The 16,283-nt window shown below is 38.4% G+C and overlaps 1 protein-coding gene across 1 annotated transcript; it reads right to left on the bottom strand.

Annotated features, from left to right (window-relative positions):
• Positions 1-14,378: 14,378 nt before the first annotated feature.
• On the bottom strand, positions 14,379-15,503 carry LOC149240765 (F-box/kelch-repeat protein SKIP6-like). The gene is made up of 2 exons (XM_089370303.1): positions 14,744-15,503; positions 14,379-14,497 (listed from the first exon to the last, which is right to left on the bottom strand). Exons 1-2 carry the CDS (start codon positions 15,501-15,503, stop codon positions 14,379-14,381), a joined length of 879 nt encoding a protein of 292 aa, XP_089226429.1.
• Positions 15,504-16,283: the final 780 nt, after the last annotated feature.

Raw genomic sequence — 16,283 nt, 5'->3', positions numbered from 1 at the left:
TTTTTACACCTACATCATCCAGCTTGCTTACAAAAATTATATTTCTGGCTAATGCAGGAATATGAAGAACACTTGGATGTGTTCTAATCCTTCTACCTTGCAACTTCAACTTAAATTTTTCGCGACTAATGATTCTAGCCTTCCTGTCATCTCCCAAGAAGACATCACCACCATCATATTTGTCATACTAGCAGAACCACTCTCTATGGGGAGTGAAGTGAAAGGATGCACCTAAGTTAATGAACCAAGCCTCATGATATACATGTGTAGTTGAAGAAGAAGCCAAGTACACATCCCCACCTTCATCTGAGGTGGTTTTCACCTCTACAAAAGGAGCATCATCAGATCCCTTTCCTTTGTCAAGAGCTTTAGATTTACAGTCCCTTTTGTAGTGCCCTTCCTTTCCGCATTTCCAACACACTTTTACAGTTTTTCTTGGAGATCTAGATCTCCATCTAGATTTAGATCTCCCACTCGATGACCTATTTTTGTTTCTATTCTGGGACCGTCCTCATACAGACAAGGCATCACCATTCTGGCTCTCCATATTTTTCGATCTCATCTCCTCCGTTAGTAAGGATGAGACTGTTTCATCAAACTGCAAGGCAGATGTGTTTCTACCTATTGCAATAACCAGACTATCCAACAAATCTAGTAGAGAACACAACAAAATAATGCACTTATCTTCATCTGAAATTTTAATACCAATAGACAATAACTGGATTACCACAGTATTAAATACATTCAGATTCTCTATCACCAAGTCTTTATCATTCACCCTCAGGTTATAAAGCTTTTTCCATAGGAACAATTTATTCACCAGAGACTTAGATTGGTACAAAATCCCTAAGTTGTCCCACAAAGCCTTCATTGTAGCTTTCGCTGATACATTCAGTAATACTAAATCTGAGACACACAATCATATTGTGCTTTTGCCTTCTGATCCAACTTCTACCATTCTTCATCGGACACTCTCGTTGGTTTAGTACAAGGATCTACTGTGATCCACTAATATTTATCCACCAACAGATCCTCCATATTAAGTTTCCACAACCAGAAACCCTGACCATTAAATTTCTCGATCTCTATCTTTCCACTGCTCGACATCTTCTTTCACCACCAGAATCTATCCCATAGATCTCCCACTGAACAAGATCTACCACATGCCCGAGAAAAACCCCTCAGCAACAAAGGTGTCCCCTTGAAGCCAAAACAACTCTGATACCAAATGTAGGTTTTAACCCCGCATAGAAATTACCTACATACAAATTCTAAAAAATAAAAAATAAACAATGGCAAGAGAACAACACATAAAACAAATATACACAAATATTTTCCCGTGGATCCCAAAACCGGGTTACCAGATTGATTTTTCATTATGTTCCTTTCAATGTTACAATACACATATATACATTCTGAAACATCCATAACCCCAATCCATTAACCCTGGATTAGAACATAACCGTAGTTCCCTTGACCGGATCTACAAAATACCATGGACTGAAAACCAAACCATGTGAGAAAAACATGCACAAAACCATAGGTACGTTTTCACACCTAATATAGGGTCCAAAAACAAATCCCCGGGGCACTGTCCCAAACCCCCTGTGACCCCCCTGCTGCACATATAACACAACCCAACAATATCCAGAATATCTCTTTGGCCTTTTTCTTTCCCTAAAGGTTCCTTTCGCAACTCCATGCCCTTCAACATCTTCAAGAGTGGATTTTAACCAATTCTTCCTTTTCCTTGTGCTTGATATGATCACAAGTTGAATAGGCTCATTTGGTCCTTCTTATTCCTCTTGAATTGTAGAAGGGTTGTCGGTTTGTACTTCTTCTTCTTCCTCTTGAATTGTTGAAGGATTGTCAGGTTGTACTTTTTATTCTTCAAATATAGGTAGATCTTCGTCATCATAATCAATACGAATATCCTTTGATATTTTTTAGGACTGATTTTCATCAAATATAACATCCTTGCTTACTTCAATGTGTCCCCCTTCCTTTATGTAGATTCTATATTCCTTTGAGGAGAGATTATAGCCAATGAATATCCCTTTGATGCTTGTAGAATCTAGCTTCTTTCATTTGTACTTTGGAACATGGATATAGGCAGGACTCCTAAGGATTCAGAGATGGTCCACACTTGGCTTCTTTCCCGTGAATGCTTCCTCGGGTGTCATATTATCAAGAATTATATGAGGACTTATATTTTGAATATATACGGTTGTCATTGTTGCTTCTCCCCATAGAAACTTTGACAAGTCTTGATCAAGTAGAATTATTCGTACACCTTCTTCAATTGTCCTATTATTTCTTTTGACCACTCCATTTTGTTAGAGATAGTAGGTAACAATAAGCTCCCTCTTCATTCTTGTTTCTTTACAATATGCAATCAATTATTTAGAAGTGTATTCCCCACCATTATCAGATCTGAAGGTTTTTATCATTCTTTCGGTTAGGGTTTCCATGTCACATCTAAACTCCTTGAATTTCTAAAATACTTCATCCTTTTTCTTTAGAACTTTTTTAATTATTTGAAAAATGGTTTTCTTGTATGCTTTTCCAAATATCATCCCCTACAAACTCCTTGACAACCTTTTTTGATATAGGGGATGCCATGAACTAGATGTTTAAGAGTGGGAATGACCTTGTAGTGAAGATGACCATAGCTTCCATTCCGTAGCTCAATAGGAGATATTTCCATATGAACTAGAGCTTGAGGAGGTGGTGTAATGATTATATACAAACTTCCTTCATTAACTCCAATAACCCTAGATTTATCAATACTTGAATCTTTCCCCAAATCAAGACCTTTCCATCAATAAAAATAATTCTATCGCCTTTATCATCTACGTAAGAAATTGAAAGAAATTATTTTTCAAACTTGGAACATATAGGATGTTGTTGAGACATAGTTTTGCCCCATTCTCCAGCTTCAAATATGTTGATCCCATGCCTCTAAGAACATAGCTTTTGTTGTCTCCCAATTCCACTACATGGGAATATGGTTCCTTTTATAGATTTTGCAGTTTTTTACTTTCCCCTGTCATATGCCTTGATGCTCCACTGTCAATGATCCATACATTACCATCTTTAAGTGATCCTGGAAGTGTAGCTAAGAATCCCTGACTTTTGACCTTATCGAATAAGTAGTAGACAATCTTCTTGATCCATCTTCGTGTAGAATTGAATCACATTCTTATCATAGAGGGAGTAATCGTTTATTTTAAGCCAACGAAGTGATCTTCAATCTTCTTCGACCTTAGCTCTGAAACCATGTTGAGAAATCAATGCTAGTAGGATTAGGGTAAGATTTCTCTTTCTTGACAATTATTTGTGAATTGTGTTAGCTTCCTTTATTTATTTTTTGTATTATCTTTCATGAAGAAATTACCAAATTATTTGTACATGAAGATTGCAAAAGCACATGCCACAAGATGTAGGCACTCTATCAGGGAAAAGCCCCTATCGAGGGGAAAATCTAGTTAAAAATCTCTTCCTTCAATAGTTATTCTTGAGACTCTTCAACATAGACACATACCTCCTCCACACTACGCCAACCTCTCCTTCGATCCAGCCTTTGACCTAGCAGCAACAACATTTCAACCCTAGAAACTTTGACATGGTAGCTTTTGACATCAACATCAACTTTGACTTTAATGAAGAGACTTTGATATCCTAAACTAGCCCACACGAGAGAGAGAGAGAGAGAGAGAGAGAGAGAGAGAAAAAAACTTTGGTTTTGTTCTTCCCTTCATCCTTAACCAAAATTGCACTCCTTTTAGCCTCCTTCTTCACCTTCACACATTTCCCAACTTCTAGATTCTAGCTTCAGATATCGAACTATGTGTGAGAGAGATGAGATGCTCCAAATAAAGTCAAACTACCTTGTATATATAGCCTTCCAATGAGGTCGAATTGCCTTCCTTGAGGCCAAATTTATCTTCTTGAGGCCAACTTGGTGTGGAGATTACAGAATTCATTTTTGACTCAAAAAGCATTCTTTTTACATGGTTTGAAAGCCCAAGAAGGGTCTCATAAAATATATACAATGACTCTAATGACTTTGTATTAATCCTAGGAGTCCACATGATCCAAGTGGATGTTGGTGGCCACCCACCTATCCCATTTGGACCCCCACAACTATCTCTTTCAGTTTCCGTAATTGTAGCACAATTTACTATTTTTAGCAGTTTTTTGGGTCCTAAACTTCCAGAGCCATTTAGAGGCCCTAAACGATGTTTTTTGGGAAATCTAGGAGAAACATGGGTCCTTGGACCGATGTTGCTCTTCTTAAAATTATATTTCTCATATATAACTTTATAACGAGCTATTGTACACATCAAACGGAGATTGGGTACCAAAGATACGACCCCGGGAAGTTGTTGTACCAACTTACCCAAAACGGGGCCCACAATTTGGCATTTCATCTTCTAGGGTTAGGTTTTAGGATGTTAAGGGTTTTCCATTATTTCTCAACAATAAATAGGCCTTCGAGCCTCATTGTAACACAATTCAGAGGCATGTAGCTGCCACATCTCTTCTCAGAGATAAGCTACCATCTCCCTAGCTAGTTTATTTCCATTTTTGTTTGTAAGCATATTTCATTATTTTGCATTAATGAAATGAAGTATTATTTCCACTGCATATCTGTGTTTATGGTTATCTCTGTAACTTGTTGCGTTCCTGTTTAAATCTGGATCATTGGTATCAAAGTAGTCTGCTTTTTCTCTGTTTTTATTTGCATGTTCCCAAAGAGGTTGGGATATAAGGAGTTAGGGCTTGAATTGGTCGAACCTTTGCAAGACCAGCCTCACAAATCCTGATGGCCTCCCATGGAAAATGAAAAGAAAGATGAGGGTACAAGAGATATTATCAAAATCTTTCTTGAAGAAACCCTCAAGCGACAAAGGAACATGATGATGGACAGCTTTGCCCAGATCCTTCAGCGGCTACTGAGAGGTGATGCGTCGGCTTCTAATAGCTACTCGGGAAATTCCATGCCCTTTAAGGTACAAGTTAATTTTGAAATCCCCATATTCGAGGGTCAGATAGATGCAGATGTTGTAGATAAATGGTTAAATCTACTAGAGGGTTATTTTTCTATTCATGAATTTTTGAGTCGAGAAAATTTTATTTTCACTCTTCTCAAAGCAGCCTCCCATGTCAAGGACTAGTGGGAAACCTACTGCGAGCAAAAGAATGAAAGTAAAAGCTCACTATTTTCATCCACACCCACTTGGGATTCATTCCAAGATGTCGTCAAGGAGCAGTACTACCCTGTCAAAAGCTATGAGGACAATTACATCAAATGGACCACACTACAGCAAGGAAGGGACCAAGATGTGTCGGATTTCACAAAAAAAATTCGTACCCTTCGCACATAGTTGGGTATCAAGGACTCTGAGCTGCATTTGGTACTCAAATACCGCAGCTACCTACACAGATACATCCAGGAAGAGATGGAGTTCCTAAACATCTCCTCTCTCGGTACGGCGTACCGATACATTGTCAAAATTGAGCAAAAGTTCAGATAAAAGAAGCGAGACTTCGGATCTACAAATCCGAAGGCCAAAGGACAAAGCCAAGGTGGGGTGACCCAAGACAACCCGTCGAAGCTGCAAGAAAAGAACAATACCACGTTGTCGAAGAAGGACACAAGAAAGTGGTGTGAGTTCCACAAGAGTCCCACTCATAACACAAGTGAGTGTCGGACCAAGCAGTCGCTGGTGGCCGAGTTGAAGGCTTTAGAATCAGATGCATGTTCTGACCCTGAGTCAGAACTTGAGAAGGGGAATGGCAAAGGGAAGCAGATCATTAATGCGGAGCCCAACATCACTGTTTCCATCGCCAAGATCCAGAAGAATGAGCCCGAAGACCTAGAGGACGGGGAGCGTCTTTTCCACTCACAGATGTGGGTGAAGGGTTTGCCGCTACAATTCATTATCGACAGTGGCAGCCAAAAGAAACTCATTTCAGTAGAGGTCATGAAGCGGTTGGGCCTACTAACTACGCCACACCTGCAACCGTATAGTATCGGATGGCTTCACCAAGGACGAGATCTCCAAGTTCACCAGTAGTGTCACCTTCCTTATAGCATCAAACCCTTCACAGACGAGGTATTGTGTGATGTTACACCTCTAGATGTTTGTGATGTACTATTAGGCCAGCCATACTTGTGGATACGACATGCTGTGTATGTGTCAAGGCCTCGTGCTGTCATTATTTCTTTGTGTAATTCATTATACAGGATACCAGAGGTAGCCTCACCTACCGCGACCTTTTTTATCACTGCCAAGAAAGGCAGCAAGCTCATCTCCTAGACTAGGAAATCCATTTTCTGTCTGGTTTGCTCCCAAAGTAAGGGGAAGATCGTCACCACATCCATGACCCCCACGAAGGGTTCCTCCACGCAGCAATAACAGCAAAGGGATACAGTCATGACAGAACATAGGAATAACTTCTCCTCACCCACAGGGGTACCACACAAGCTTCAGGTGGGCAATAAAGTTTGGTTGCATCTGCAAAAAGAATGCCTTACATGAGCCCATCAGAAGCTCCGACCACGCCAACATGGTCCTTACACCATTACTAAGTTTGTGGGAAATAATGCTTTGGAGCATAGCATTCCTCCATTCCTTCACGCTACACCAAGTGTTCAATGTGTACCACCCTCATCCATGCTTCCCACAATTATTGGACACATCCGAGATTGCAAAACAGCTCACCATGAACCAAGTTCAGCAAATGGAGGAACTCAACGCAATGGGGACCATTGCTTCCTAAGGGGGGAGGAATGATCTAGGTGGATGTTGGTGGCCACCCACCTATCCTATTTGGAACCCCACAACTGTCTCTTTCAGTTTTTCAGTTTGCATAATTGTAACACAATTTACTATTTTTAGCAGTTTTTTGGGTCCTGAACTTCCGGAGCCATTTCGAGGCCCTAAATGATGTTTTTTGGAAATCTAGAAGCAAAATGGGTCCATTGGACTAATTTTGCTCTTCCCAAACTTATAGTTCTTGAATAGATCTTTATAACGAGCTATTGTACGCATCAAATAGATATCGTGTGCCAAAGTTACGACCCCGGGTAGTTGATGTACCAACTTACCCAAAACGGGGCCCACAATTTGGTGTTTCATCTTCTAGGGTTAGGTTTTGGGATGTTAAGGGTTTTCCATTGTTTCTCAACAATAAATAGGCCTTCGAGCCTCATTGTAACACAGTTTAGGCATGTAGCCACCACATCTCTTCTCAGAGATAACCTACCATCGCCTAGCTAGTTTATTTCCATTTTTGTTTGTAAGCATATTTCATTATTTTACATTAATGAAATGAACTATTATTTCCACTGCATATCTGTGTTTATGGTTATCTCTGTAACTTGTTGCGTTCCTATTTAAATCCGGATCACTGGTATCAGAGCGGTCTGCTTTTTCTCTGTTTTTCTTTGCATGTCCCCAACGAGGTCGGGATATAAGGAGTTAGGGCTTGAACTGGTTGAACCTTTGCAAGACCAGCCTCATAAATCCTGATGGCCTCCCATGGCGGATGAAAAGAAAGATGAGGGGGCAGGAGATCCTATCAAAATCTTGCTTGAAGAAGCCCTCAAGCGACAAAGGAACGTGATGATGGACAGCTTTGCCCAAATCCTTCAGTGGCTACTAAGAGGTGACGCATCGGCTTCTAACAGCTACTCGGGAAATGCCATGCCCTTTAAGGTACAAGTTAATTTTGAAATCCCCATATTTGAGGGTCAGATAGATGCAAATGCCGTAGATAAATGGTTAAATCTGCTAGAGGGTTATTTTTCTATTCATGAATTTTTGAATCGAGAAAAGATTATTTTCACTCTTCTTAAAGCAGCCCCCCATGTCAAGGACTAGTGGGAAACCTACTGCGAGCAGAAGAATGAAAGTACAAGCTCACTATTTTCAGTCGCATCCACTTGGGATTCATTTCGGGATGTCGTCAAGGAGCAGTACTACCCTGTCAAAAGCTATGAGGACAATTACATCAACTGGACCACACTACGGCAGGGAAGGGACCAAGATGTGCCGGATTTCACAAACATTTTTCATACCCTTTGCACATAGTTGGGTATCAAGGAATATGAGCTACATTTGGTACTCAAATATCGCGGCTACCTACACAGATACATCCAGGAAGAGATGGAGTTCCTGAACATCTCCTCGATCAGCACGGCGTACCGATACATTGTCAAAATCAAGCAAAAGTTCAAACAGAAGAAGCGAGACTTTGGATCTACAAATCCAAAGACGAGAGGACAAAGCCAAGGCCGGGTGACCCAAGACAACCCGTCGAAGCCGCAAGAAAAGAACAACACCACAAAGTCGAAGAAGGACACAGGAAAGTGGTGTGAGTTCCACAAGAGTCCCACTCATAACACAAGTGAGTGTCGGACCAAGCAGTCGCTGGTGGACGAGTTAAAGGCTTTAGAATCAGATGCATGTCCTGACCCTGAGTCAGAACTCGAGAAGGGGAATGGCAAAGGGAAGCATATCATTGATGCGGTGCCCAGCGTCACTGTTGCCACCACCAGGATACAGAAGAATGAGCCCGAAGACCTAGAGGAGGGGGAGCGTATTTTCCACTCACAAATGTGGGTGAAGGGTTTGCCGCTACAATTCATTGTCAATAGTGGTAGCCAAAAGAACCTAATTTAAATAAAGGTCATGAAGCGATTGGGCCTACTAACTACACCACACCCGCAATCGTATAGTATCGGGTGGCTTCACCAAGGACGAGATCTCCAAGTTCACCAGTAATTTCGCCTTCCTTACAGCATCAAACCCTTCACAAACGAGGTATTGTGTGATGTTACACCTCTGGATGTTTGTGATGTACTATTAGGCCAACCATACTTGTGGAGGCAACATGTTGTGTATATGTCAAGGCCTCATGCTATCATTATTTCTTTATGTAATTCATTATACAGGATACCGGAGGTAACCCCACCTACCTCCACCTCTTTGATCACTACCAAGAAAGGTAGCAAGCTCATCTCCCAAACTAGGAAATTCATTTTCTATCTAGTTCACTCCCAAAGTAAGGGGAAGATCGTCACCACATCCATGACCCCTGCGAAGGGTTCCTCCACGCAACAGCAGCAGCAAAGAGATACAGTCATGACAGAACACAAGAACAACTTCTCCTCACCCACAGGGGTACCACACAAGCTTCAGGTGGGCAACAAAGTCTGGTTGCATCTGCAGAAAGAACGCCTTACATGAGCCCATCAGAAGCTCCGACCACGCCGACATAGTCCTTACACCATTACTAAGGCCGTGGGAAATAATGCCCTGGAGCACAGCATTCCTCCATTCCTTCACGCTGTACCAAGTGTTCAACATGTATCGTCCTCGACCATGCTTCCCACAATTACTGGACACATCCGAGATTGCAGAACAGCTCACCAGGAACCAAGTTCAGCAGATGGAGGAACTCAGTGCAATGGGGACCATTGCTTTCTAAAGGGGGAGGAATGATCCAGGTGGATGTTGGTGGCCACCTACCTATCCCATTTGGACCCCCACAACTATCTCTTTCAGTTTTTCATTTTCCATAATTATAGCACAATTTACTATTTTTAGCAGTTTTTTGGGTCCTGAACTTCCCGAGCCGTTTTGAGGCCCTAAATAACGTTTTTTGATAAATATGGGAGAAACATGGGTCCACGGACCAATGTTTCTCTTCCCAAAGTTATAGTTCTCGAATAGATCTTTCTAATGAGCTATTATACGCGTCAAATGGAGATCAGGTGCCAAAGTTACGACCCTAGGAAGTTGATGTACCAACTTACCCAAAACGGGGCCCACAATTTGGTGTTTCATATTCTAGGGTTAGGTTTTGGGATGTTAAGGGTTTTCCATTGTTTCTGAACAATAAATAGGCCTTCGAGCCTCATTGTAACACAATTCAAGCTTGTAGCCGCCACATCTCTTCTTAGAGATAACCTACCATCGCCCTAACTAGTTTATTTCCTTTTATGTTTGTAAGCATATTTCAGTATTTTACATTAATGAAATGAAGTATTATTTCTGTTGTATATCTGTGTTTATGGTTATCTCTGTAACTTGTTGTATTCCTGTTTAAATCTGGATCACCACAACAAGGACTTTGAATAATAAAATGATGACCCAAGCATGAAACTCATGCTTTAATAACTCATTGTAACAATAATATAAATTCTTTTGACAAATACATTTTATGAAGACCGAACCTAGTTACATTTTTCAACACCATATACAAATATAGTGCTTTTTAGAATACAATAGTTAGTTTCTCTATACGTTTTTAGTTTTAAATAATGCATATGATATCTTGGGAAAATGATATAAATTTTGGTCACAACATTGTTCGATCACAATTGCAACCTAAAAAAGTTTCAAAATCTAGTAAATTACCGAGTTTTCACAAATATTTATGCTTATTAATTCATCTCATAATTGAAATCTCACAAGAAAACTTGACACATATGTATCTAACTTGGGGCAAGAGGAAATAAAGAAATTGGATTAGCCAAGACTAAAAAAATTGGAACAATATAGTACCAATAAAGGTTATTTTAGTGAACAATATAGCACCAATACCAACATCATTCACAAATCACTTTGCAGTCACCATCCACATGTGTCTCATCACATTGGGATTCACCATCATCTTCACCATCCATGTTATAGTGGGGTTCTTGAGCATCTATATGCTCTTGCTTTACTTCACAGGTAGAGGCTTCAACTTCTCACTCTGCAATCTTTTTTATGTCTTCTTCATCCATATGCATGTCTGCATGATGGGTTTCACTTTTATATTCTTTATGACCATCATCCACATTTGAGTGGGATTCTCCAAGCTTTTTTTTCCTCCTAGAGTCTTTCTCATTTACTCTCAGACCTACAGTTGACTTTCTATTGATTCATCAACATACTGTAATAGAATTTGTTGCTTTATGTCACTTTCCTTTATACCAAATTCTACTTCGAGGGTCTTAAATGCTTCTTATGAAGATGTAGCTTTTACTACCTTACACAAGGACTTCTCATCCAGTGCATGTTTTAAGAGATCCAATACTAAGGCATCACATACTTCATCATATTGGTTATTAGACCAATACTCAATAAACTATTTACATCAAAGAAAAATTTTCATTTTGATGGTTCCCAAAAATTAAAATTTTTACCAGTACATTTTGGAAGCCTTACGAGATCTATCCTGATCCAAGCATCCTCAAATGTTCTACTTCATCTACTTGTATTTTAGATGCCTCGTCTGTGGCAAGAACCTCTATGATCTCTTCGAAATACATTGGCTCTTCCTTTCAATTTATTTTCTCGGTTTGCTTTAGCCTTGCTTTTTGACCCATGACTGTCGTCTTTCTTTTGTCTTTTTCTTCCTTTCCTTACTGTGTTAGCCTTATAGAAATGAACATCGCATACACTTGATTATCTTTAAAACTAAACATTTTAACCTTCAATTTAACGATGGCTCCCAATAACTACTCGCAAATTTGCTAATCTCTTCTACACAGATTCTTATGGAGTCTCATGGCTACAGTATGGTGGAGACTCCTTCTTTGGTCAATGGTAGTGGCTCTTTCCTCCTGATATGGTAGTGGAGGCTACTCACCCTAATATTTTAGTAATTGGGTTTACAAACTCCCAATGAACTCTAGTTTCTACTTATGGACCAATGGATGCAAACTTCAATTTCTGGGCTACTCACAATAGCCAAGGCTTTTAGTGGAAGTAGCTCATGGTCTTATTAACTCCTTTGGTTCTTTGAAACGTTGCTAAACCTCACTCTGATACCACTTGTTATTTAGAGGCATAGATAAACATGCAATTACAAGACAAATAAGTACACAAGCTTCTGCTTGAATAAAGAAGTTATATTCATTAATTATTCTCTCATATACATCCACCGAGTTTCTACTATTCTCTCTTCTTACTTCACATTACAATGACCCAACCATGAGTATATAAGCACTAAACTTTCTAAATATGGAATCATGCAAACTCTAACTTTCTTTTCCTCATGCAAACTATGATGTGATGCTTTAACTAAAATTTTCTAACTTCACTTTAACATAAATTGACATTTTTATTTTCCTTAACTTAACTTTTCTTGACAAGGCATTAACTTTTTAACCCTGACTCACTTGACTTCTAATATTAGACTCGACTTGCTTTCTTTCACTTAACTTAACTCTTCATACATTGCATGCATACAAGAGTACTTACTATTTCTATCAAGTGAAATGTTTTTTATCTATGACAAAGTTGTGATCGATGGTAGTAAATCAAATAGGAAATTTGGGGATAGGTTTGTATGAATTGTGTGCTCTTATAATTTTTAAATTGTTATATGAGACTAGAGTTCACTTGGTTGTAACACATTTAAATATTTGACAACTGTTAGGCCAGTTGGGTTGTTGATTCTATAATAGTACTTTCATTCATATCATTTGCATAATCGTTATGTTGATGCATAATTGTATAGAATGATTATCTACATACTTGATAAGTGTTAAACTTATGAATTTTAATCATTGTGAAATATAAAAAGTGAGGTGTAGTATGGAATAGCGTAGTTTTAGATTGAGAAAATCGATGAGATGAAATGATTCACGATGCACCACAAACCTATAGTGATGGGTCATCTAGGTGCGCTAAATCAACCTTCGAAGTGGGTGACTATAGGGGCATGACAATGGTTTTTAATATTAAGTTAAAGTTTATGCTAGAGGTACTCTTTCAACCTCCTTCATAATATGTTTATATATATCTCTATTAAGTGAGGAAGATAAATCACATAGCCATTATTCCCTAGTTTGAAATGATATCAATAACTAATATTACTTGATTTTTTAATAATGCATTCATGGTTTTCTAATTACAAGATGAAAATCTTTACCAAAATCTTAATACCTAACAACAAATTAATATCAAGTTTTTAGTTGAAGTAATTTAATTTTTTTCGCATTAAAAAAAAAAAACAAAATTAGCTCATGGAGTGTAACTCAATTGACAATCACATTGTTATGAAGTATTATGTAAAAGCATGAGATTCAATATTCAAATGTCCATTTAACCAAAAAATGTAAAATGGACTCCCACTAAAGATGCAAAATTCAAATTCCTACTAAACCAAAAAAGAAACATATAATATAAAAGAAAGAAATTGATATAATTAAATTTCATGTGATTTGAACAATTATTTAAAACTTAAAAATATAATTATCCCCTATCCACTCATTGAATCTCTATGTAAACTTCCTAAATGCAACAACATAAAAGTTTTCTTTAATCATATCAATAGAGATTGAAGGGACAAGAGAGGATTGATGTTCAAGAAATCCTTCCATGAAAAAGTTGTCGCGTTCTTCAGAGTCTACTACCCTCACAAAACAAAGAGCCCAACAAATTGTTGTCTTTATATAAATAATGTGAATGGTAAGTGAAATAACAGCTTCAGTATAGGCGCGTTCTTCAGAGTCTACTACCCTCACAAAACAAAGAGCCCAACAAATTGTTGTCTTTATATAAATAATGTGAATGGTAAGTGAAATAACAGCTTCAGTATAGGCGCAAGCAGCTCGAAAGGTGGCAGACTTAGGTGGATTGTAAGAGTCAATTTTGCAGGTGTTAAATAATATTGTCTTAAATTGATAAGGTTTTGTCTTAATTGTTAAGGGTTTTAAATGAGTTTCGTCGTAATTGTCATCGTCTTAAATGACCATTGTTTTAAATATGAAGTTTTGTCTTAAAATATTTTTGTTTCAAACTCTTTTCATTTTAAATATAAAGTTTTGTCTTAAAATATTTTTGTCTCAAACTGTTTTTATATTAAATATAAAATTTTATTTTAAAATATTTTTATTTATAGACACGCTTTCTTTGCCTGGGATTTCGACTTTGCATGGCATTTCGATACGAAACCTCGTGAACAAACGATGAGCACGCTTTCGTTGGATCTGGGCGTGGGATTTCTCCACGGCCTCCGGCAGGCTAAGTCTACGCCATTTTCTTGCTCCATATCCTATGCCATAATGGGCTAGTGGTTCATTATCCTCGTAATAAAATTCATATTTGAAATTCTGAAATGATAGACTCCTCCCATGAAACAGATGAGTACTTAAATTTTTGAAGAAACACTTTTTATATTAAATTTTATATTTAAAAATGATTCCATCAATTGCCCATTAGACCAATTGCCATCATGTATTTTCAATCAGCCAAGAAAGAAAACGCGAGTAATCTATGTTCATGCCTCTAGTAATCTATGTTCATGCTTTCATAGAGACTTCTGAACAAAACTGAAAACCTTGCCACCAACCAAAAAACGCTGGCTGCTCACACGTCTGCTCTAAATTCTTCAATCGCGCTCTGGTTGTATAATCTCGGATCCGCTCTAAATGGTTCCATCAAGCGTTGTTTGTATTTAAGAGGACGGCTACGATTAACGTCCAGATCTGGAAAGATAGGGAAAAGGAGTTAATAACTCCAAAAAAATATACTGGCGCAATGAGAAGTGATGAATATTTAATTAAAACCCTATTGGATCTTAGAAATGTTACCTTCATTAATTATTTTTGTTATGGGGAACTGGGATTGCCACAAAAGGGTGGCCCTAACAGTTGTCTGAAATCTTTCATTGATCTCAATTATTGAGAATCTCAAATCATTTGGCTCCCACATATGATATATGACCAGCTTACCATTTACGGACATGAACTCAGATCTGTGTGCATTTTCGTGAAAACTTCTGTCAATCCCTTCTAACATAAGCCAAACATCCTGATCTGGATCATAAGCCCGGATGCTGGGTTGAAATATTTCAGGTCGGTTCATGTCACCGTGACAAGTAATTAACATGTTTTTCACAACAGCTGCCCTAATGCATTTCCACCATCCATTAATCAATTTCTCTGAAACGGGAGTCCAAGATTTTGAAGTCACGTCGAATGCTATTCCCACGCCCCGATACGATCGTAGAATTATTTTCGTTCCCAGAGCAGCAGATGCCCTTAGTGGGGAAAGACCTCTGTCATGAGCTCTGGTTAGCGCTTCAGATCCGGGGATTGCAGTCCATTTCTTGGTGGACCGATCGTACACTTCACCCCATCGATTTTTTTTTATATCGCACCCTCCAAACACATAAATTCTTCCATCGACAACGACAGCATGGCCGGCACTCCTCTCCACTCTGCTGAAAGTGACATCAGACCAGTTATGCGAGACTGGATCAAACTTGTGAACAAGACAAGAGGTACATGTGCCTCGGCTACCACCTATAATATATAGATTATCATCTAAGACTGAACTCACATTCTTACAGTAGAAGTTCATTGGAGGATCGGTCAGACGCACATATAAGCTGTTTTCTTTTATATCAAGAGCATACCATCTTTGGGTCACAGACTCACTTTCCTCTGAAAACATGGCGTACACCCAATAGCATTCAGTATCACGCATCATGCCTACAAAATCTTCTTTTGTGACCTTTACTGGTGTTGGGAAACCCGGGGAACTAGATGGAAGATCCTGAGGACTGCCCCTGATTTTATTCTTTCCAGTCTTACCCTGAACATCTCTTCTTTGGGAACATTATCAACACCATCCCTGCCTCTATTCATGCGACCGGGCTTGCAGTTTCCTTCGTTGGGAACATTATCAACACCGTCTCTTCCTCTATTAATGGGGCGGGAGTTGCAGATTTCCATGATTTTAAAGATGATCTCTGGCAGATTTCATAAACAAACTGGTCTTTAAGTCCACAGAAGATGAGCTAAATAGGAACCTTTCTTGTAGCATAAAAGATAGCAAGCTAGTGTTCTTTTATGATCCATATATTGAGAGGAAGGTTTTGCAATTAATAGTGTTTTGGCATTATATTTTTTTAATAATATTTTAGCTTACTCAAAAACCAAATTCTAATTATTTTATTATGATAATATATGCTTTCCTAATCTTTTAGTCTTATTTTTTATTTTTATGAGTGTTCCTTCTGTGTGAGCTTTTGAATCAATATTTGTTATTAATAATGCTTTGGCATTATATTCTTTTAATAATAATTTAAATTGCTCTCAAATCAAATTCTAATTATTTTACGAGCATAGTATATGTTTTCCTAGTCTTTTAATCTTAATTTTATGAGTGTCTTTTTGTGTGAGCTTTTTAATCTTATTTTTATGAGTTTCCTTTTGTGTGAGCTTTTGCATCAATATGTTATCAATAGTGCTGTGACATTATATTCTT

The sequence above is a fragment of the Pinus tabuliformis genome, chromosome 8 (assembly GCF_031772625.1).
Source record: "Pinus tabuliformis cultivar Carrire ecotype Pingquan chromosome 8, CPIR1, whole genome shotgun sequence".
NCBI lineage: Eukaryota > Viridiplantae > Streptophyta > Pinopsida > Pinales > Pinaceae > Pinus > Pinus tabuliformis.
Note: the sequence above shows the minus strand (reverse complement) of the source record. Positions and strands in the feature narration are given on the sequence as shown.